This window comes from Argopecten irradians, chromosome 10 (genome assembly GCF_041381155.1).
Source record: "Argopecten irradians isolate NY chromosome 10, Ai_NY, whole genome shotgun sequence".
Taxonomy (NCBI): domain Eukaryota; kingdom Metazoa; phylum Mollusca; class Bivalvia; order Pectinida; family Pectinidae; genus Argopecten; species Argopecten irradians.
This window is the reverse complement of record NC_091143.1, coordinates 25,333,447-25,357,934: the sequence shown is the minus strand read 5'-3', so window position 1 is coordinate 25,357,934 and position 24,488 is coordinate 25,333,447. Positions and strand designations below refer to the sequence as shown.

The following is a 24,488-nucleotide window of genomic DNA, read 5'->3' as shown; positions in this document are numbered from 1 at the left end:
TGAGTATCATCGTAGTAAGCATGCGCAAAGGAAGTTCGACCCGTAATGGCGGCGCCCATGATTTACTTTCCGGGGCATGATAGGAGAAACTTTCGTTCCTCTAGCACGACAGACATAGTTCAATTGACGTCTATTTCTTCAAATAAGGATATATCTACATCATTTTTCAATTGTTGTTATATTAGGAAGGTCGTTTTATTCTAAAACGGAAGTTGGTGTTCAGCTTATTTTTTCATTCATTCCAGCAGCAAAATTTCATCACGCCACCATCATAAGCATACCCCCACAAGATCAATACACAAGAAGAAACGATGTAATCATTGCACGAATTCGAAAATGTCATTTCGATGTGGCATTTTTATAATCTGGCTTGAATTGTAAATAGTTATGTATTTGATATTAGTGTTTTGACTTCTTGCCAAATTATCAAATGTAGACTATTTGTTAATTTTTAAATTCACCATAGCCAGGTGATCTATCGTCACAATGGAGAGCAGTAGTGCTGGGCCACTGGTGCTAGAAACCTTGGCCAATGCATGCAATCAAAATGCATGTGTGTTTAAAACAGCCGAGAAGCAACTGCAGGACTGGGAGACTCAACCTGGATTCTATTCTATCTTATCTGTAAGGAAATCACTTTGATATAAAACATGTGATGTTAGGGCATCGTGTTGTTTGTCCTATTTGTGATTATTAGTAGAATAAATATTTTTTGGTTCTAATTAATTTTGTGCTTTAATTTATAGCTGATCATGATCTGCTCTATAGAGTTATGATTATTAGACTAATTGTACATAAAATGTACTCTAGTATGACGTGACTCTTGGACATGTCTTTTTTATACTTTGATCCTTCTGAATTTGACAACTAATGGCGATGGAATGAAATGATATGGAAATCTGAAATTTTTGTTTTGTTTTCAGAATTTCAATTACTAAATTGAGTAGTAAACTCAAACTAAAAAAGTGAACTGAAAATATCTAATCAATTGACTTAAATTTGTTCATTTTAATATATTTTTGTAGGAAATATTTTGTAAACATGAGCTGGATGTGAATGTGCGATGGCTAGCAGTGATGTATGCAAAAAATGGGGTGGAGAGATACTGGAGAAAGAACGCCCCAAAGTATGTACCATGGATGTATAGATGATCTATATATATATATCTATAATATGTGATTGTCATATGCTGCACAAGTAAAATAAATTTTGTATACCTGAAACCTTTCCCCAAATTTAATATGGATGTATAAATTATTTATATATTGTATCTATAATATGAATATGTCATATAATGTACAAATTAGTTAAAGTCTGTATAACTTTTCCCCAAATGCCTGTGTAAGGTTTTATTTGAAGTATATGTGCAGCTGTACATATTATATATAATAATTGATTATGAATATTTTTTTTTTCATTTTTGATACCTTTAAACTTCTATACATGTATATCATTTTATAATTATAATGTTGAAGTATTTTTCATTGCCATAATACTTTTTTTTCTTCAGTGCAATATGTGAATCAGAAAAGGAAGGAATAAAACAGAGGCTGTTGTCCAATTTCACAGAACCAGTTCCTCAGGTAGTACGAAAGGATTATATGTAGCTCCAGGGTTCTTGTTAAAAGCCGGTTGCTGGCAAAAACAGTCATCCATTTCCTTATTTACAAACTGCCATTTTTGTCAGAAATAAATATTGGCCACCCACTAAGGCCTGTGGCCCCCAACCATCTATTATTAATTTTCAACCATCTATTAAAAAACTTAAAGAAAACCCTGAGCTCTCTCTCTGACTACTGTTAACTTGAGGTAGACAACAGCTATCACAAGGATACAATTTACTTCTAATTGGATTATTTTAAAATCAGTTCATTTATGAAGAGACCAAGTAATAAATATAAAAATCAGTTTTAGCTTTAATAGCTAATGAACATGAACACATATATCTGTGAATGTATGATATATGCTGCATCACCACAAACACACAATGCAACAATCAATACCTGCTACATAACTCTGCATTATGGAAAAATGGAATACCACGGTACATGTATGTTGAAGCAATTAAAATTAATCAGTCAATCATTTAGATGAAAAGGAATGACCCATTATATTAGATCTTGGATTGCAATTGATCTGTGATAATTCAGATACCAATAGCCTGAAAAAACTCACAATTCTAACAGAAATGTCAGGGAATAGATTTGATTATTGACTGAATTTCACAATTTTAACTGATTTTACTGGAAACATAAGTATCTAGATTATGTGTGTTGCATAGAATTGATCAGAAAATTAGTCTAAAATTTAGTGTAGTGTGTTCGTTTTCCAAAGGTAAATCAATGTAACTTCTTAATTTAGAAGCTAGTCATGTATTTTATTCAAATGATAACTGCATGATTAAAAACATTCAGAAAGGTAGTTTTAAAGAAGTTTTATGTATATTTAGATTGCTACCCAGCTAGCCGTTCTGATTGGTAAGATAGCACGATTAGACTGCCCGCGTCTATGGACCCAGTTATTACCCACATTGTTCCAAGCTGTGCGTTGTCCAGACAACCTTATCCAAGAGAGAGGGCTACTAGTGTTACACCATGTTACAAAGATGCTGGCATCAAAGAGGCTCGCGCACGACAGAAAACTGTTTGAGGAGGTTAGTTTTCTTGTTTTCTGAAAATATAGAAAACATGGCTTGAATATAGTTAAATAATTGATATATACAATAATTTGCTGTAGAAACAGTATACATCAGATGAAGTCATAATGTAATGTTATACTTTCAATTTGACTTTTTATGAGCACATGAAATATGCTGAATTTCCAAAGATATAATGTATTTGAGAAATATACGTTTACTTGAATAATATTCTGAAACACATATATATAGTGATCAGGTGATGAGGCAAATTAGCTTAAGAGCTGTAACAGTTATATATGAGTATTTATAATAAAAGTTCTTATAGATAGATATGCTCCCTAATTTATCAGTATTGAATGAATTCATAATTTTTTTTTTTTGTCCACAGCTTACAAATGAAATTTTCGGCTTTGTTCTCCGACTTTGGCAGACCCACCTACAGGAATTCCTCGAAGCGGCGTCCAAACACGATGACAAGATGGGCCATTCACTGGATAAGGCTATACTGACCTGTCGAAGTAAGCTAATCCAAAAATTAATTTGTTCACTACTGGATATCCTTTTAGCAACATTGGGATGTACCCTAGCCTTGAAATGAGGGTCATATAGTGTTATTTTTAGGCCAACTTAATTTATGCCCTTCTCAAAAAAATGTTGTGCTAGAATATCTTCAAGCTCATAAACAGAAGAGTTTCCATAAGTAGACAAGTTACAAATTGAATGATTGGAAGTTGTGTTCTAGTAGAATAATGTAAATTGTGTTTTTATGTTATATATTGTCTAATTTTCAAATCTGTCTTACAGATACATTTTTAACTCATCAACATAAAGTTAAGTTGATAAAAATTGATATTATTTTCATAAAGAATCCCTGATAACAAGGGCAGATAATTCTACATTAGGAAAATGATGGGAAAAAATAACAACTTATATGATCATATTATGTAAAGTAGAGATTATATATGGTATTTGGAAAATAAATACTACAATTTATTTTAAATTACCTGGGTAATATAGAAATTTCATCATAGAAATACACAAATATTTGTTATTAATTCTGTTTCTAGTTTATATGAGTGTATGTTTTTGGTTTCAGTTCTAAGAAAACAAATTGCCTATGGCTTCAAAGATCCCACTTGCAATAATGATGCCAGTAATTTCCTTAGCCAAATATTTCCGGGGTTGAAGAATATGCTTGGTTGTAGTAAGTATAAAGGATGTAAAATTTTCAAAGTATTTACCATATGATAAGTTCAAATAGATTTGGGAAATTGAAACAATCAGCTTTATTTGTTTTACATTGATTGGGAAAAAAGTTACATTCAACTTATTGTAATTGTATTTGATAATCTGAATGTAAGTACATGAGGAATATTGGGAGAAGAAAACAAATTGTCTGGAGATAACATAGGTGATCCTTGACCTTTTTACGTTTGTGTTGGGAATCATCAAACACGGACTGGCTAGGTGGAAAGCAAATTGTGTAACCACAACACCACCTGATCTCTAGAAAAGTGAATTAGAAACTGTTTGCCTTAATTAATGCAGCATTCAGGAATATCATTTAGGACAATAATTATTTAGCTGTCACAAAAAATTTACTGTTTGCCAACTCACATTGATACCACCTTGCTAATAGGTAACGCACATGACTTTGTATTTTGTGTTGTATATGCTATAACATTTGCTCGAACATTGAATAAGTACACATGCATGTGCAAGTACATCTATGAGCCATTGCTATAGACAGGCTGGTGATAAGTCCATTGAAGATAATGCTCGCACATTCTTGTTTTCTGTATTACAGGACAGAGTATGTGGGGCCACCATTATATCCTAGAGAAATGTGAGAAGATGATTATCCTCCTGACTAAGGTGGTAAGTGGACTTAAATATTGGCAATGATTCAGATATGCCTAAAATGACCATCTGAGCTCCTTAAGAGGCTAAAATCATTATACATGTATTGTTATGTATGGTTGTTTGTTTAAAAAAAACTCATGAGAACACAGAATGACTGTTGTTGCTCCTTAAGTTTTCTAGTTAAGAATGGATCAAAAAGGGATAGGAGGAGGCTTCATTCTTGGAAAACTTTTTAAAAGTTCAGATTTGAGGTTGTATTTGTATTGGACATATCAAGTGGGGCAATACTTTACAGATATAAGGAGAAACTTAAAGTGGAAAAGTGGAGGAGGAAAATCTAGAGAGCTAGCCTACCCTGAGCTTGATTTCCTGTTATTTGTTTTATTGCAGCTCCTGGACCTTCTAGAGTTCCATCCTGCGTCTTATACACAACTCATAAGACCCACTCTAGAGTTCGCTGTCAGCTACAATTTCTCAGAAAATGAAAAAGGTAAGGACACTAAATATTTAGCTTGTCTGAGCATATAAGGTGCAGTCACACAATTAAATAACAAATTTTAATTTCAAAATTTTATAATTTAGTTATATCTTAAAATTAGTTTATTTATTAAAGATGCTCGCTCCACCGCCGACGAATGGTATTTTTTCTTTATGAAAAACAGAAGCAGACGAATTAGTATTTTTCTTCAGTTACAAATCTTACTTACTTTACACCATTGCCACCATTGAAAAGTTTGACCTTCTAATTTTACTTATAATCATAAAAAATCATAAAAATATTAAATTCCGTGGCACTATGTCCTATATGGAATGAAGTACTGATTCATCATGCACCAAAAGCAAAATGAATTATTTTATATTATTTTTTGTGTTAATTATACATATTAATCAAAGAACATGAAAAGTTTTCTGCTTATAACAATATATATATATACATGATCTTCAGATGTTGTTTTATTTTCAGGACTGTTATTTGAAAGATTCACAGTGAATACATTTAATTTAATCAAGGGGATCCTACAGAATGAAATGTACAGACCACTAAAGAATGAAGAAGGTTGGACAGTTTTCATTAAACAATATTTTGCTTTGTTTTAAAAAGTTCATGCATAACACTGAATATTGCATAGATATCATTTCAAGAAAATGAATCTCTAGTAAAATTTGATGCTCATGAATTTCTTTACATTTTTTTTTTACTATGTATCTCCATTATATTAACAAGAAGTTTTGCTGAAAATTTCCGAAATGTCAGAGAATTATAATTTTGTTAAGAAGATTGAAATTGACGTTTTTGTAAAAATATTTTTTACAGAACCTCAGGAGCCAGTGAGACAGGAAGCCTGTAAAGTGAAAGCCGAGTTCTTTACTTACGACACTCTATCTGAGATATGTCGTCGTTTGGTGTCACAATACTTTCTCCTGTCAGGAGAGGATTTATCTACGTGGGACTCCGACCCAGAGGAGTTCTGTAGGTTCACGATATCACTGATACTAACTGTCCCGTCCCATACCTGACCATCTTGTCCTGCTTTGATATTCTGTCTGTATACTACAGAGTTACCTCCCTTCCGGGTAGGTATCGATTGTGATGTCATTATTTTGAGGGCAAAACTCCAGCCATTTTTTCTGAAAATATGATGTTATACTTGCAAACACATGGCGTCACTATTAATACCCACGTGCATGCAGGGCAGATAACTCTGTAATATGTATTTTTGTCAACTCTAAGGGCACATATTTTAGCAGTAACCCTTATTTTAGCGGTAACCCTTATTTTAGCAGTGACCCTTGAAATGCTTTGCTAAAACAGGATTACGTTTATAGTGTGTTTCTGTATGTCATTTATATAATGATGTATAGCCTACTCACCATTACGCTAATCTGATCTAGATTCTATTTATGGTATGAAATTTTTGGTTTACCAAGACTTATAAAAGTGAAAACAATCATTAAACATGGAGTATTAAAAACTTGATAATTATGTAAACTAATGGAATCTCTTAACTCGCTGAATGAAATCTAAATGGAAGGATCAGATTTATTTCTGAATGTATTGAGTTCATTGTTTTCCCGAATAACTCTGACATGAGTTTACATTAAAAGATTTCAGCCATTAAGTTCTGTTATTGGTAATTACAACACTTTAACTTGTATTGAGATATCATTTATTTTCTAGGTCAAGAAGAAGTTGGAGATTCCTACAGATATTCATTACGAGTAAGTTTGCTGGCATCATACAAAAGGATAGGATTGATATTCAGTCTTTCTGTACAACTATATCATGTCAAATGTTAAATTTTAAAGTCCCTTCTCATATATTGCCAGTGATACAACCACAAGACATGAGTTGATTAAGAATTGCTTATATCTAATTAAGTGTTGAAACATAGTATGCATAAAATGGTCATTTCCTGCCAACATTCAGCATTATAAATATTGGAATGAACTGTACTAGTATTGTTGTCTGTCTTCTGCAGGTATAATTCAGTTGTAGCACTTCAATTTAAAATTATTATTGGGGTTTGTTTTATGACAAGGAGACATATACATAGATTGATGACAGCTTTCTTAAGAAAACGATGCATATACTATTCACATGCACCCTACGTGCAGAGGACCCCATCATTTAATGACTTGAGTTTTGGTTGTTAATTGATTAAACATTAACTTTCTAACTGTATTGTATTTCAGCCATGTACAGAAGCCCTCTACATGGCCTTATTTAAGGAGTACCGGTCCTCTCTCATCCCTGTACTACTACAGATGGTCCAGTCTGTTCAGGGCCCATGTGATCCAGAGGATATCGCGACGATACTACGCAAAGATGGAGGTATAAATATATAGTGATATAGTTAAAACGCTTATAACGAACATACTTACAACATAGGACTAGATATCATGGATATGGCTCTTTTTGGCCCTAAATCTACCAAATTTCAAATTAAGTATTTAGAAATTAAGTTGCTGTGTTTGAAATATTGAATACGCCCCTGATAAAAACTTAATGATATTTTTGTTGACAGAAAGTATGTTTTTGCTATATAACCATGGTAACTTTGCATAAATTATGCAAATTTGAAAATTTGGTCAATTTTGGCATATTTTTTGATAGTTTTTCTTTTAAAAGCAATAGAGCACAACCTAGAACAAACTTTATATTTTAAGGGAATTAGCAGACACGAAGAATACATCATTTTGAGAAATATAAAGTTTGTTCTAGAATGCGCTGTATGTTAACTAGATGAAAAACTGCATAAAAAAGGCCAATTTTGATGAAATTTTCACATTTTGCATAATTTATGTATAATAAAAATGGTTGCCATGGCAACTAGAACTGCTATATTACGTAATAGCACTATCAAAGATGTCAGGTATGTAGTTAATATTTGAAATGCAAGATTAACATCTTAAAATAACAGACTTTGAAAAATAGCAGATTTGGGGGCCACAAAAGACCCTTACCATACCTAGTCCTTTGTGATTATAATGTAGTAATTTTCATTCCCTATCAAGTTTCTTATAAGATTTCTGTAATATGTATATAACGAATCATGTTTATAACAAAGTGATTTTGTTGGTCCCCAGAGGTTTGTTATGACCGTGTTTTACTGTTACAGTAACTTTAAAAACTGTAAGAAACTTTTTTGCGAGATACAATTTTTTGCACAATTTCTCATACAAGAAAGCTCTTATTCAAATTGAAATATTTTGCAAATAATAATTTAGGACGTATTGTTGAATACACATATGTCGGTAGGAGTGCTTAATGTTGAATACCTCCACATACTGGTTTGTATTCATGAATGTGTTGAAAGTAATGCATCTTAAATTTTAATTTGTTTGATTATTTTGTAGTGTATAATGCTGTTGGTTTGGCATCATTTGAGCTGTTTGATGAAATTAACTTTGATGATTGGTTTACATCACACCTTCGACAGGAACTGCAGATCAAACATGTCAAGTAAGATACAATCTGTCCATCAGGTCACCATAGCTGTAGATTCCTGGTGAATTACCTTTTTAAAGATTTAGTGGTTTTGACTATATATTTTACAGCATTATATCCATATTTAGGACTAGGATAAGTTTATTTATATAATTTTACTTATAGATACGTAGTTGTACTATGTATTAGTGCTGGTTATCGCTCTAATATTTAAGATTGATTATCGGTTCTCTAATATCGATCGATAATGGATTATCGGTAAATAATTGTGCTAATAAATATATATATCTGACCAACGTATATTAAAAATGTTATTTTGGTTAGTAAACAATAGCTTGAATGAAAGGAAAGACGTTTATACGTTGAATAAAAGTACAGTGTATTTCAATTTACTGCAACTATAAGTTTACCGTTCTAGTCTCATGCAGACGATCACAAATTCTGTTATGCATCTTGAATTATGTATTATATCCCTGATCCAGTGTATTTCTAATTGTTATCTCAAAAACAGTTGAGTCAGATTTCATTATTTCTGTCGAGTTTATGACGCCAGCGACATGCACTTGGGGAAATGACGCCAGCGACATGTACTTGCAAAAAAGTGAAAAAGAAAGTGTTTCTCCCGTTGGGTGCCATATGCATTTGTCATAGCTTTATGCACATGCGCGGTCGACCATTGAAGAAGTGGAATGTTATATATATTTGCAAGCATTGATATCTTGAAATTATAACTTAAAACAATATTTGTTGTTAGAATGCAATGATTTTGAAAAGGTAAAATTTAGGATTTCACTCCTTGCTTTTCTTTATCAAACAGTTTTATCCAGAATTATAAACTGACATACTGCTTTTCTCCTGGTAACAGTTACAGAATTATACGCCGACGAGTGATATGGTTGTGTGGCCAGTGGGTGAGTGTGAATATGTCGGTAGCGACACGGCCACTTCTGTACCAAACGGTGTTACCACTTCTGAACAAGGAGGAAGATTTGGTGGTGCGGATAGAGGCTTCACTCACACTTAAAACTGGTATCCTTTGTCATCAGGTGCTCAGGATTGAGGCTCACGATTCTCGTAAAAAATTTGTTTTTGAATTCATTTGTTCGTTCGCTTTTTGTTCGAAGCAAAAAGGAAAATTTTGTATATATATTGTCATGTATACATATTCACATTCACAAAAAAAGAAATGGCTATTAACATAACATTAGATTGGATTAGAAATGTCAGAACAGAATTTCATTTCCATTGATATAATTAGACATAATTTTACAGAAAATTGGCATGAAGAATGTATTAAAATGCTTTTGAGTCCTGTTTAATATATGATATCTGAAAGTAGAAAATGATCTCTTACAGTTCTAGATGATATAATTGAAATATGATTTATTTTTGAAATCTTTCTATATTTTGATTTGATTTCTACACACATTTCCTGTCAGAACATCATTTAACACTCAACTCCTTAACCTGTCATTAGCTGTGGATGATTTTGAATTTAATGTTGATCAGTTTTTACCTGTAAGTATGAATAATCATTACCTGTAGATTAAGATAATGAACAGGTTGATATTAAGTATATATTGATGTGAAGAATGATTGACTTATATTCAGTGATTCTTTTATAAAAGGCCAATATAGTCATTCAAACCTTTAAATACAATTGGACAAAATCACATTTTTTGTGGCTTGACAATGGTTAGCATTCAGTTTTTGAAAAAGATGTAATTGATGTTTAATGTGAATTTTGGCTGGAATCTGCAACATACTTTCAAATAATGAAGTTTCTGTGTTACAATGAGGTTTGAATGATTTTAAGTTAAATTAATTTCTTATCTTTTAAGTAATTTCTCATTAATGGAACATGATGAATGTTACTATGATGACAAACACACAGCTGTGTTTTTCCTTTGCAGTATCTGAATGCTTCCTTCTCTATGTTGTTTGAACTTCTACAAGAAGTACGTGAATGTGATACAAAGGTAAGTGGAATAGCTCAAACACCTTCATTATGTAATGATTCTGGATTTGGTCAATCACCGGTGACCACTCTGACTAGTTATTGGAGGGCCTCAGGCACTCTGACTAGTTATTGGAGGGCCTCAGGTTTGAATCCTGGTCTGACCATGTATTTATCTGCTCCTACTATACAGATACAAGATATTGTTGTTGGTTCTTATATTTCAATGGTAGTTGAGTCATTCATCATTAAATTTGTGCTTGAGCGACAAAAATATTTATGTATTCAAGGAAAATGATACAGTACCATGTTGGTAAAATTTCAATGTGCGTAATATATATGATTATATTTACATATGCCACTATATAGTCAATTGGAGGGGAGTTTTGCGTTCAAATTAGCATGATCGCAATGACGCATGAATTCAAACGCACTGCAGGTCCGGACTACTTCTAGTTCACACCTGAGAAGATTTTGCATCATAAGTTGACGGGTTTCAAAATGACAATAAAGAGTTTTTATAAGATCCAATTAAACATGTATATGGCATCAAAACAAAAGATGTGCTTAAGCATTGTAACGGTAAAAAAACAACAAAATGAATCGCTGGTCAGGGCTTCAACCGGAGGCTTTCCTCAGGAATGTTCAGGAAACTCCATAGTTACGTCAGTATGTGTGTACGGTCACTCATGTCACCTAAATATAAAGAACATCTGATTGTCGGAGAACAATTCTGGGAGCGATCCTCTGTACTATAACATAAAAGTCATGACTGTGAAGAATTTATAACGTGTTTGTAGACCGATACATGTCAAGCATTCAGCAGCTCAACGGTCATAGGCAATAGGCTACCAGTATATCACAGTAACTTTCCTCGTTTGAAAATCAAAATGGCAGTTTGCTCCACACTAACATGAAAACGATACATACCAGTAGTTGTTCCGCCTCAGTTATCTCAAGTTTTATTTGAAATGGACATTCTTGATATATGATTATTTTTAAAATAATTGAAAGCTGCTATTGTTATGTATCAAACCAAACTGCAGCTATAACATTCAACAATCTGAACTATATCTATGGTCATCCAGCTTAGCAACCAACATCGTTTTAAATTTGATTACAAACATGTAAAAACAGATTTATTTATGTAAATATATAGATTGAATAATATTTTGATTGCGTTAAAGGTGGTATGAGCGCAATGGGATACAGACATATTCTACATGTAGGGCTAAAACGCTACATTGAATATGTCTGTATCCCATTGCGTTCATACCACCTTTAACGCAATCAAAACACTGTTCAATCTCTATATAAAGTTAATACTTTTGTTTCTCTGCAGATGCAAGTGCTGCATGTGATATCGTTTGTGATAGAGAGAGTGGGGGCACAGATACGACCCTACACCACCTCCCTCATACAGTATCTCCCGTCCCTCTGGCAAGAATCCGCTGACCACAACATGCTGCGCTGTGCTATACTGACCACTCTCATACACATCGTACAGGTAAATAAACAGACCATCCTCATATACATACAGGTAAAATACCGCCCACAACATACTGCGTTGTGCTATACTAACCACTCTCATACACATTGTAATAGGTAAAATACTGACCACTGTAATGTACACATCATACAGTACGGTAAAAAACTGACCACTCTCATACACACTGTACAGCTAAAAAAGTGACCTTCTGTTTCATACACATAAAAACTGTACAGGTAAAAAAAACTGGCCACTACTTGTACAGTAAAAACTTCTACTCCATACACATCATACGTCAGTTAAAAAAGTGATCACTCTCATACACATTGTACAGGTAAATAAACTAACCACCCTCATACACATTGTACAGGTAAAATAATGACTCTCATATACATTGTACAGGTAAAAAACTGGCCAGTCTCATACACATTGGTGATTGTATAGATAGTAAATCTAACCGACCAGTTGTTCATACCATGTGTTGAATAGAAATACTGATTTGTCTGCTACATATACATAAAAAAACAACTAAATATTCATATACATATACATGGTACAGACAGAGAACTGAGCACTTGTACATATATATGGTACAGACAGAGAACTGAGCACTTGTACATATATATGGTACAGGCAGAGAACTGACCACTTGTACATATATATGGTACAGGCAGAGAACTGACCACTTGTACATATATATGGTACAGGCAGAGAACTGACCACTTGTACATATATATGGTACAGGCAGAGAACTGACCACTTGTACATATATATGGTACAGGCAGAGAAATGACCACTTATACTTTTGTAATATGGTACAGGCAGGGAACTGACCACTTCTACATATATATGGTACAGGCAGAGAACTGACCACTTGTACATATATATGATTAAAGTTCACTATTTTACAGAGAGAACAGGTGAATAAAAGACTCACCTCTTTCATGTGACTCAAAATGATGTAAATATGTAGATTTTTCTCTAAATTTTGGTTCAATTCATTCCAATATGCATAAATTTTGTTTGTTTTATGACATTTTTACCATAGGTTTTGTTTGATCTGCTCTGAAAATATGACATTTTACCACAGGGTTTTGACTTGATCTTTTCCAACATGTATGACTTCTGTTTGTAAATATGACATTTTGCCATAGAAATTTGACTCAATTTGCTCCAATTGTATGACTTTGTTTGTAAATATTATTTCCACCACAGGGTTTTGGCTCGATCTGCTCCAACATGTACGACTTCCTACTGCCAATTATCCAGATGAGTACGGATGTAACACAGGCCCAGCACATCTACCTGATGGAGGATGGCCTTGAACTCTGGCATGTGACCTTGCTTAATGCACCAAATATTACAGAACAACTGTTACAGCTGTTCAAGAACATGTCAGGTTTATTAGGTAAGTAGTGATATTTACTTAGTTGAAGTCAACTTTGATACTCCAGATATTCCGATCACCTACAATCTCTACACCTCTACACCTCTGGACTATCTGGACTATGGAGTAAAACTGGAAGCAACAGAACAGAACAGGTAATTTAGTCCTTTGATATACATGAAAAGAGCCATTTAATGGTACACTGTGGTTGACTATGTGGCTTTGAAGTTGGGCGTCGGTAGTCTTGAAAGGAAATCTTTGCAGGCCTGTGATTATTTCAGACTTTTCCCCATGAGCTGCATTCAGTTTTACTATGAGATAGTCCAGGGGTGTAGAGATCGTAAGTGATCTTCCTGATTCCATGGAGTATTGAGGATGAGTTGAAGATCAATTCCTGAGCATGGCCTAATTTAAAGTACAATGAATACCAAACTCATAAAAACAGATGATACTATTTTAATAGACCGACTTCAAAGAAAATAAATTTGATTTGCAGTGTTTTTTTCATGAATTTTCATATTAAGTTGATGAAACAGACCAAATACTAAGCTGAAATGACCAGTGGACATATGTAATTGTCACACTGAGAAAATTCAGATGTTTCTTCTAATGCCATTGGGGTCATACATTGTTAGTTATGTCAGTCTCCTGCCACAATCCATCTTGATCCAATTCTACTGGCTGATACCAGTAAATGGTCAATGTAATTTTTAATGGATTTTAATCCAATGCTGCTTTTAGCGGTAACCACCAAATTGAATACAATTTTTTAAATGGAGGTCTGGGGATCAATGCCTTACAGATGTTAAGTTTTTTTTTTTTTTTTTTTTTTTTGTAGATTTGGGGACAGAAAATCTGCGGATGTGCCTGAAAGTGATACAAGCATACATAGTGCTGGGTCCAAGGGATTTTATGCAGGTATTTATCATAAAGTCATTCTTAATCGTATTCTGAATAAGCTTCTCACATTACTGACTATTAACGAAGAAAGAACTGAAGTTATATGACTTACAACATCATCACTTTAAGAGAGCTAGCAGTTGTAACTTAGAACCTGAAATTCTGTTATCTTTAGTATATTTAAATTATGGGAAATTTGTATTAAAATTTTTACATTTGCAGAGATTTTCTTCCGAGTTAGCTTCATCTCTAACAAGTATGTTGACAGACCTCCGAACTGAGGGTATTGTACTTATTTTACGTGTAAGTATTTTATAATCAAAATATCTATAGTGTTAAGTTAAAACATAAAGTTTATCAACAGAACTTTCCAAAGTGAATGTGGCAATTGGATTTCATGATAAGTGTCTGGCTATATATCAAGATAATGACTCCTCATTTCTAGATTGCATGTTTAAGGCCTATGGCAATGTACAAGGTACAAGTGATATGTCATTGTTATTTTACCACTGAAATCTGATACTTTATATAATTACTGTCAACCACTTAAGTTTTGCAAGATGAAAATTTTCACGTAATTTTGTGGGAGAGCTGAAATACCAATTTAAATATTACGCAGCCATATAATTATATAAAACATCAAAGTATTTGAATGTATGGTTGTCAGTAAGAGCCATTTTCGCAAATTTATTTATTTGTGAATGTGACGCAAATTACGAAGACACAAAATATTTTGTATGGGAAAATAATAGTAGTTTTGAGGAATATTTGAAGCAGTAAAACTATACCATTTCGAAGAATAGAAGGAAAGCAAAAGTGGTATGTAAAATTTAACTTTATTCATGCAATCATGTTCCGAAAGAATTTTATTTTTAAAACATTCAATTTTAATTTCACAGTTTTCAGTCGTTATAAATTCCTATTGTAGGTGATAGAACTTGTCTTTCAAAGCTTCCCGTCAGAAGGTCCTGAGGTATTCCGTCGACTACTGCCAAGTCTTCTCAAGGCCATCATCCAAGGGGAGGTCAGTTGATGCTAAGAAAGCTGTCATTGTCTATGCTAGAAGGAATGACTGAAATGTTTTAAAAAGAGTAGAATGAAATTGTCACATCTACAAAATATGATACTTTTAGTTATTGTTAAAGTGAAGATTAGATGTGATATCCCAACTACTATTACTAGAAAGTCACTTTAATATGTGACTTTCCAGTAAATGTCTGTGATATACATTAACATATTTTGAATATTAGTGGGACATTGCCTTTCGGAAGACAATACATTAATCAGAATATGAGCAGGATAGTGTGTTATGTAGCTTGTCCTCTTGAACTTAATGTTTAAGCATTGCTTCACTGCTTTCAAATGACTAAGTTTGTTTCACAAAATATAGCATTTCTCAAAACCTTTAAGACTACTCTTCTTATAATGAAGTACGTAATCATTTCATTTTGCTGACAAAAATTCTATAAGGTATCAAATGACTGTAGCGGTTATTACGTTAAGGTGTTCTGACATGTTACCACTGGATATCAACTTGCAGCAGTTAGCAGATATTGACAATAGGTCTGTAGATTTCCCAAATATTCTGGATTTCTCCCACCTTAAAAGTTCCTGGCTATTATCGGGCCAAGGTCAAACAAGAGAGATTAATTTATGAAAAATGTTATCCCCAGCTGTAAGGATTAATTGAATCTTACATGGGTCTGTGTAGTGGACAGGGATATCTCATCCCGAGTGAAAGATTTTGGCCGGTCAACCCGATGCTTGCCGAGTGTTGACTGGGTTGACTGCCAAAATCTTTCATGAGGGTTGAAATATCCCTGTCCACTTCACAGACCCATGTTTGATTCTTTTTCTCCCATACTTAGTAGAAAAAATGATGAAATTCCACTTGGTTTCCAGCTTTTTCATCGTGCCATGATCGCAGGAACGTCGTTATGCGTCAAAATTGATGACGTCATCTACAATATGCGCCACAGTTACGCCGCATGTATTGATGACGTCACGTTATTGTCTAGCGCGTGTGAGCTGTTTTACACCCCCCTGTGTAAGATAGAGATATCTTTTCCCTAGCAACCAGGGGATATCCCTGTGAAGTATGGGAGAAAAATTTATCTTGGCCTTATTAAGTTAAAAATAACAAAGTTTGACAAACAAGTAACACTAAATTTCTCCTGTGTATGTTTGTTTGTTGACAGGAACACCCCATGGTTCTAACAGTGTACTTAGGACTATTTGCCAGGGTACTGCTGCAGAACCCAGAGTTCATGTGGAAGTTCCTCAACGACGTGGCTCCAGAGTTTGGTAAACCAGTAAGTAATGGAACCATACATTTAACGGGTAAAAACTTTATTATAGTCCCCATGCACAATCTTAGTGTCCTACACTCTAGAGGAAAGATATTAAGCAAAATCTACTACATGGTAGCAGTTTCCACCTTACTTCTGGGGTTGTTACAGACTTCATGTTCTTTCATTTTGCAGGTCTAGCAGAATTTCGCTTAGAAAGAAAAATATCTTGTCATTTATAAAAAGTTATGAACATTAAATTGGCTGTTGACAAAATGGAAGAAAAAAACTGCCTTCTGACTTTTGATAATGTTACACAGAAACATCCTCATTAGGATACATTTTTAGCTCGCCTATTCGAAGAATAGGGGGAGCTAATGTTGTCACCCCGGCGTCGGTTTCGGCGTCGGCGTCAGCGTTGGCGTCCCATTTCACGTTAAGGTTTTTGAGCAAGTTTCTGTTTCGTCAATGTGTTTAAGCTTAAGTCATCATAAATGTTTATGATTTTATTTTCCTAATGTGTATGGATGCTGAACGTGATAATACAACAAATTTGGGGCACTTTAGGTTTTTTTTGAGTCTGTTAATTTGTCATATTACCATGTTAAAGTTTTTGAGCAAGTTTCTATTTTGTCAATTGTTTAAGCTTAAGTCATCATAAATGTTTATGATTTTATTTTTTCCTAATGTGTATGGATGCTGAACGTGATAATACAACCAATTTGGGGCCCTTTAGTTTTTTTTTGAGTCTGTTAATTTGTCATATTACCATGTTAAAGTTTTTGAGCAAGTTTCTATTTTGTCAATTGTTTAAGCATAAGTCATCATAAATGTTTATGATTTTATTTTCCTAATGTGTATGGATGCTGAACGTGATAATACAACCAATTTGGGGCCCTTTAGGGTTTTTTGAGTCTGTTAATTTGTCATATTTCCATGTTTAAATAGTAAATACTTGAACATCAACAGCTCTTGTTGTATTTTGGTGTTTAATCAAGATTTCTCTGTCATATCATTGAGATAACTTGATTTATCTTTACAGAGTGAAGCATTACTAGGTGATATCGTGGATATGTGGGTGAATAAGATAGATTGTATCTCCCAACCTGAACGACGCAAACTTGTAGCCCTGGGGGCGTGCTCACTACTCTCCCTCAAACTCAGGTAGGTATCTCAGGGATGCACTCTGGTAAAGCTGTGCCAGTGTGCATTTCTAGTGACAGTTTGTGCTTTTATGTAATTAATGTCATGAAAGTCGAAAAAAAGTGTTATACTAGCATTTTCTCAAATAATGAAATATCAAAATCTTCTTTGATAAAAAAAAACCACCAATATTGACAAATGCTCAAAAAGTGATATACAGTGTACTTCTGGATCCTGTAACTTACTGTTAGAGGTTGGTGCGTATTGTTAAAAGAGAAGATATTTCGTATTTTGACAAGGGGACATTTATCTTGAGAAGAAAATGGAGTACAGTATCTCGAGACTGAAGTTGTTTTAATTAATGATAAAAGTGCTGATGTTGTTTCTATACAGTACAGTGATGGAGAAGTTTAGTGGGATTGTGTGCCTGAGTGTGGAGGTACTACATGATGTTAGTACTATCCCTGTAGACGAGGATACCGCTCTACAACTCGAGTAAGTCTACATAATCACAATACATGATGTGTATAGAAAATTAATTAGTTTATTGCACCACAGCTTCTTCATTGCCTAATGAGATCTTAATAGTGAATTAATTAATAATTTGTGTATTAAAATAAAGAATTATAACAATAAAAATTTCTGTGATGTCGATCATGCAATTCTAAACAGATCTTTCACTTTCATTGCTGAAATGGAATTTAAATTCATATTCAAATGTTATTGTTTGTTTGCAATACTGATATGAATAAGTGGGATAAGTGGATAAGCACAGTCATGTTCTTACAATAATCAATGTCATTTGCAATTTAAAAGCCAACATTATCTGTGATTCCTCAGTTACTAAATGTAATAATGCTATGTAAACTTCTTCTCAGTTCATCACGTCTTATGATATTTATGATACTTATACATTTACATTATGTTGTATATGCCTTCCAGTTCGTTAGTACTGTCAGACCAAGACGACACACCTGAGGATACAGAACAGGAGACAGAACACGACAAACGCAAGAGAATGGTAAGTAAATGTGGAGAGGTGAAGGTTACACACACACAAGAGAATGTGTTAGGTAAACACACACAAGAATGGTGAGAGTTAAAGGTTACACACACCAAGAAGTGTAGTAAAGTGGAGATAAAGGTACCACCACAAGAATGGTAAGAATGTGAGAGTTAAAGGTTACACACACACAAGAGAATGGTAGGTAAATGTGGAGAGTTAAAGGTTACACACACACAAGAGAATGGTAGGTAAATGTGGAGAGTTAAAGGTTACACACACACAAGAGAATGGTAGGTAAATGTGGAGAGTTAAAGGTTACACACACACAAGAGAATGGTAGGTAAATGTGGAGAGTTAAAGGTTGAGAATGGTAGGTAAATGTGGAGAGTTAAAGGTTACACACACACAAGAGAATGGTAAGTAAATGTGGAGAGTTAAAGGTTACACACACACAAGAGAATGGTAAGTAAATGTGGAGAGTTAAAGGTTACACACACACAAGAGAATGGTAAGTAAATGTGGAGAGTTAAAGGTTACACACACACAAGGTTACACACACAAGAGAATGGTAGGTAAATGTGGAGAGGTGAAGGTTACACACACACAAGAGAATGGTAGGTAAATGTGGAGAGTTAAAGGTTACACACACACAAGAGAATGGTAAGTAAATGTGGAGAGTTAAAGGTTACACACACACAAGAGAATGGTAGGTAAATGTGGAGAGTAAGGTTACACAACACAAGAATGGTAGGTAAATGTGGAGAGTTAAAGGTTACACACACACACAAGAGAATGGTAGGTAAATGTGGAGAGTTAAAGGTTACACACACACAAGAGAATGGTAGGTAAATGTGGAGAGTTAAAGGTTACACACACACAAGAGAATGGTAGGTAAATGTGGAGAGGTGAAGGTTACACACACACAAGAGAATGGTAGGTAAATGTGGGAGAGTTAAAGGTTACCACACACACAAGAGAATGGTAGTTAAATGTGGAGAGTTAAAGGTTACACACACACACAAGAGAATGGTAAGGTAAATGTGGAGTTAAAGGTTACACACACACAATGAGAATGGTAGGTAAATGTGGAGAGTTTAAAGGTTACACACACACAAGAGAATGGTAGGTAAATGTGGAGAGTTAAAGGTTACACACACACAAGAGAATGGTAGGTAAATGTGGAGAGGTGAAGGTTACACTCACAAGAAATGGTAGGTAAATGTGGAGAGTTAAAGGTTACACACACACAAGAGAATGGTAAGTAAATGTGGAGAGTTAAAGGTACACACACACACAGGTGGTAAATGTGGAGAGTTAAAGGTTACACACAGAGTGGTAAAATGTGTGGAGAGTTAAAGGTTACACACACACAAGAGAATGGTAGGTAAATGTGGAGAGTTAAAGGTTACACAAACGCAAGAGATTGAATTGTAAATGTGGAGAGGTGAAGGTTACACAATTGCAAGAGAATGGTAGGTAAATGTGGAGAGTTAAAGGTTACATACACACAAGAGAATGGTAGGTAAATGTGGAGAGGTGAAGGTTACACAAACGCAAGAGAATGGTAGGTAAATGTGGAGAGGTGAAGGTTACATACACACAAGAGAATGGTAGGTAAATGTGGAGAGTTAAAGGTTACATACACACAAGAGAATGGTAGGTAAATGTGGAGAGGTGAAGGTTACACAAACGCCTATTTTTGTCAAAATACTTGAAAAAAAGAGGTAGGTATTTGACATTGATGACTATTTTAATATGATTTAAACGTTTTATATTTTGTCACAATCCAAACTTTGAAAATATTACCCTCAGCATCGGGTAAATAGCCTATCGGAAGTTAGAGGTTAGACACGACGTAATGTTCCAAAAGTATCTCGTAGTGCTATATATACCACTAACATTGTTGGAGTTAGAACTCTACATGATGAATTATGAATGCCAGCTGAACAATTGTGATGTCACAATTACCAGTACTGATACCACCTTTTTTTCATGTGCAACTATTTTTCGAATATTTATAGGTGGTTGGAAGTCCCTAGCATGCAAAAGTTGTTAGACAGGAAAATGCCATATTAATTAATTCGCTAAGACAATAAGTAAGAAAAGGCAATTGGCAATCATCTATGGAAGTTATTTAATTGCCAATTGTATTTGGCAACATTAAATGTTGGGACTACAAAGAAAATATAAATTGTTATAAAAATTAACTAGTCATACACAGGCAATATTTCTTTACATGAATTTCATGTGAAGGCCCTTTCACATGAAATTCACACATGAAATTTGCCCCGCTTCACATGAAGAAATGTTCCCTGGCGTGTGTAACAGAAGGAAAATGTCATCATACTCCGAGTATTATGATAAACCATTCTACAGCTTTGTTGAAAGAACGTTGACAGTACATAAAGGTGAAATTTTACCGTAATCTTTACATCTTTTTGTTACAGTTGTGCCGACAGGATCCCGTTCACATGGTACCCCTGAAGGAATATGTCCTGTCACAGCTCACTGCCTGTCAGCAAATACACGGCCAGGACACCTTTGATAAACTCATGTCCCAAGTTGATCCTGAGATACTCCAGCAACTACGTGAATTCTCTGGCTGAACATGTGACGTTCAGACTGTATTTTAAAAATTACCATGTGGACCCAACAACTCTAGAAATTCTTCATGTACAGAATGCTTTACCGTGGTAGTTGTATCTTATTTCAACAAATAACAAAGAAATTCTATGAGGACTAAAGGAATCCTTGGCTCCATCTGTTCCAGCGAAATCTGTTTTTTAACCAATCTCAACACTATAAGGGCATTCTTCTGTATGGTTTTACTGGAGTCAAATGATGCTTTTAACCTTAATAAATGTCTGCTGTTTTTGCAGTAAACTTGAACTTTTATACTTGAGCATGTATAGCTTAAAGGAGCAGAAGTACCATGAAGAATTGATACCAATCAGTGATTTATAATTACTGGTAAGCCATGTGACATTTTGTAATGACTGTACTTGGAATACAGCAAAATTTATTAGAGAGCATCATGATTGAGATGAAAAATCTGAATTGTGTACAACAATGGATGTTCTTGTTCTATGTGATAGAGTGTTGTATAGAAACTGACCACCAAAGGTATTCTAAACGATCCTAGGAGGAAACTCAAGTCTTTCATTTGTGTGGTATGGGCTGTAAGCCACAGAAAACTTTCTGTGGAATCATTCCACATGTTTCTGATCTGTGCATTAGTTTGTGAGAAATATCCTTGTGTTATGAAATGAGTGCTGTGGGTGTTTGGTTCTTGTAAGATGTAAATTTTGAAAGATGTTAAATCTTATAGTCAATACGCTTTAAAGAATGAGGGTTTCAAGATATTTCTTTTGATAAAGAGAGTGAGTGAAAGACAAAAACATTTAATATGATTTTAATACTTAATTTATTTTTTCTTTTATAATGATTGGATGCTTACAAAATGTCATGAAATATTTGATTCTTTATGAACTTTAATTTGTTGCTATGGAACCACAAAAACTATAGTTACTGTATGTAAACCAACTTTCTTTCACATGCGATTTACTTTCGAGATGCAAGTTTATTCTGCGAATAAACGTTTACATCATCGATTCTGATAGAATTTCCGGACAATTTTTAAAGCTTGGAATGTAAATCTTCGCGAATTTGTTAGTCGTCATGTTTCGACGTTGTCGTCCGCCATGCGCCATCCACCCGTGCATTAACTTTTCACATTTTGAACTTCTTCTCAAGTTCTACATGTGCGATTTGGCTGAAACTTGCATGAAATGATCCTGACATGGTCCGACAAAGTGTTGTTATTTTTCGTGTAGATCTAAAATCCAAGATGGCCACCACAGCCGCCATCATGTATAACAATGTATAAATGCCATTCTATGAGAGTGAGCGAATGCATGTAGGGTTACTTTTGCAATTTGGCTGAAACTTGCATGAAATGATCCCGACATGGTCCCGACAATGTGTTGTTACATCTCTGGTTGATCCCAAATCGAAGATGGCTACCATGACACTATATCTAAGTAAGTTTCTTATATGATTATTGCCAAGGTAGTCAGATGACCGTTGAGGCCCTTGGGCCTCTTGTTTTGAAATGGAAATCGCGAAATTAAGTAGCGGCGAAAGTTTACAGTATTTCGCATTTTCACTTTTCATAAATACATGTATTTGTTATCATGGGCTCTTAGAATCAAATATTCATAATTATAAGAAGGTTAACATGTAATAAACTATTTGCATAACATTTGAATTTGACCCCTTTAGTAAAACGACAAGAGTATTTGTATTTGGTGAAAGTGAAGTGGTTTATAGTTACATGTATTTAATTTGAGTGGAATTATAGTTGTGTCAGTGTTAACATGGTTACATGAGTAAAATTAAAACCATCAAAGAAAGTACACTCAAACTTTTCATGACATAAATTACTAGGTTATTAGTACATTAATAATATTCACAGGGAGATTTTGAGAAAAAGAGTCGAAGGAGATAAGATTTGTACATAAGTTTTGATTTACCTGACAATTCCAGAAAACTGATTTGATTTTTTTTTTTTTTTTATTTGATCATTACTTTCAGCAATTTTACACACATTTTATAGACTTTTAACTATTTAGGAAGGAATTGATAGAAAGAAAATAATTAACATCCTCGATGCTTGAGGGATATAACTATCACATAATTACACATTTTGTTCCATATTTGACCATAATTCCTAAAGTGTATCTAATATACCAGTACTAAAGGGTTATATCAATGGTATTACAATGTCCACTTATGTTTATAATGACAAGCTTATCCCCAGTAATATGGTCACCAATATATCATCTATGACTGTGTAAAGCAAGCCAATGTAATCATGGCACAATCCTAGATGTAATATAAGCTGTAAATTATGTAAAAATCAGGCTTCTACATTAGTCCCGAGCGGAATTTTACTGAGACAGGCATTAGAAAAGTATCTTTTGGAAAATCTATATGACCGACAGGTGACCCTATGATGTTTTTAAATTGTAACAGGAAATTAAATCAAACCTAAACATACCGGATGAAAGACAAATGTGTTTGTTGTTGACAATGTATCACAGTATAACAGTATCACAGTTATGTTAAGTTTTAGAGTCTGAGGAGTGAATGTCTGGAGCAAATTTGAAATACCTGGTGCAAGAAATGATCTGAAGTGTATTGTTCTGGCATAAAAGTGAAAGAAAAAACAAGACAATGTTTAAGTTCAGGGGAAGGTGATGGAATTGTTTGGTATAACGTCGGTAAACGACATGTTTGTTGCTTTTTTCCATGTTTTAATTTAGAGTAAACTTCATACATTCAAGATGAAAGCTTCAAATCATAAAAATAGTACACAGATTTTTCATGCTTTTCATATACTATACATCAAAAGTTATGTGGCTTTATGTATTTGGAAGTTTATATGCAAACTACAAGTACCATATTTTTACATGTGTATTGTGTATTTGTGTATAATACACAGGTACGTTTTTTCGGTTTGATTTTGCTGTTGATATTGTATCCACATTGAAGTCCACATCTTATATGTACGTTATCAACACATTGATGTTAGAGTTTGTGATAGACACTCAACACCTTCACAGGTGTGTTTTTTTTGTAAATGAAATGAAAAGGCTCTAATCACTCTCATGAATTCGTTATTCAGGAATCTCAGCTTAAGTACTTCTATTGTTAACCCTGAATTCAGACACAATGAAGTGTCGCGGTATATATAAATCGTCCCCTGATACTGCCTAAGTCCTTCCCCTTTCCAGTATGTTTCTATTAAACATCGTCCATATTTATTTTGGGGGGTGCTATTTAAAAATGACTGTCCGTATAAATCAG

The 24,488-nt window shown here is 34.0% G+C and overlaps 1 protein-coding gene across 1 annotated transcript; it reads left to right on the top strand.

Moving 5' to 3' along the window:
* The first annotated feature begins 43 nt into the window (after nucleotides 1-43).
* LOC138333482 (importin-11-like) lies at nucleotides 44-24,241 on the top strand. The gene is made up of 26 exons (XM_069281886.1): nucleotides 44-624; nucleotides 1,026-1,126; nucleotides 1,511-1,583; nucleotides 2,450-2,653; nucleotides 3,027-3,156; nucleotides 3,735-3,842; nucleotides 4,446-4,516; nucleotides 4,892-4,991; nucleotides 5,466-5,558; nucleotides 5,817-5,972; nucleotides 6,681-6,721; nucleotides 7,196-7,334; nucleotides 8,360-8,465; nucleotides 9,316-9,479; nucleotides 9,928-9,968; nucleotides 10,364-10,429; nucleotides 11,750-11,914; nucleotides 13,112-13,304; nucleotides 14,122-14,201; nucleotides 14,406-14,486; nucleotides 15,112-15,207; nucleotides 16,382-16,495; nucleotides 17,514-17,635; nucleotides 18,008-18,109; nucleotides 18,557-18,635; nucleotides 21,068-24,241. The coding sequence occupies exons 1-26, from the start codon at nucleotides 487-489 to the stop codon at nucleotides 21,224-21,226; spliced, it is 2,922 nt and encodes a 973-aa protein (XP_069137987.1). The 5' UTR covers nucleotides 44-486; the 3' UTR covers nucleotides 21,227-24,241.
* The last annotated feature ends 247 nt before the right edge of the window (nucleotides 24,242-24,488 follow it).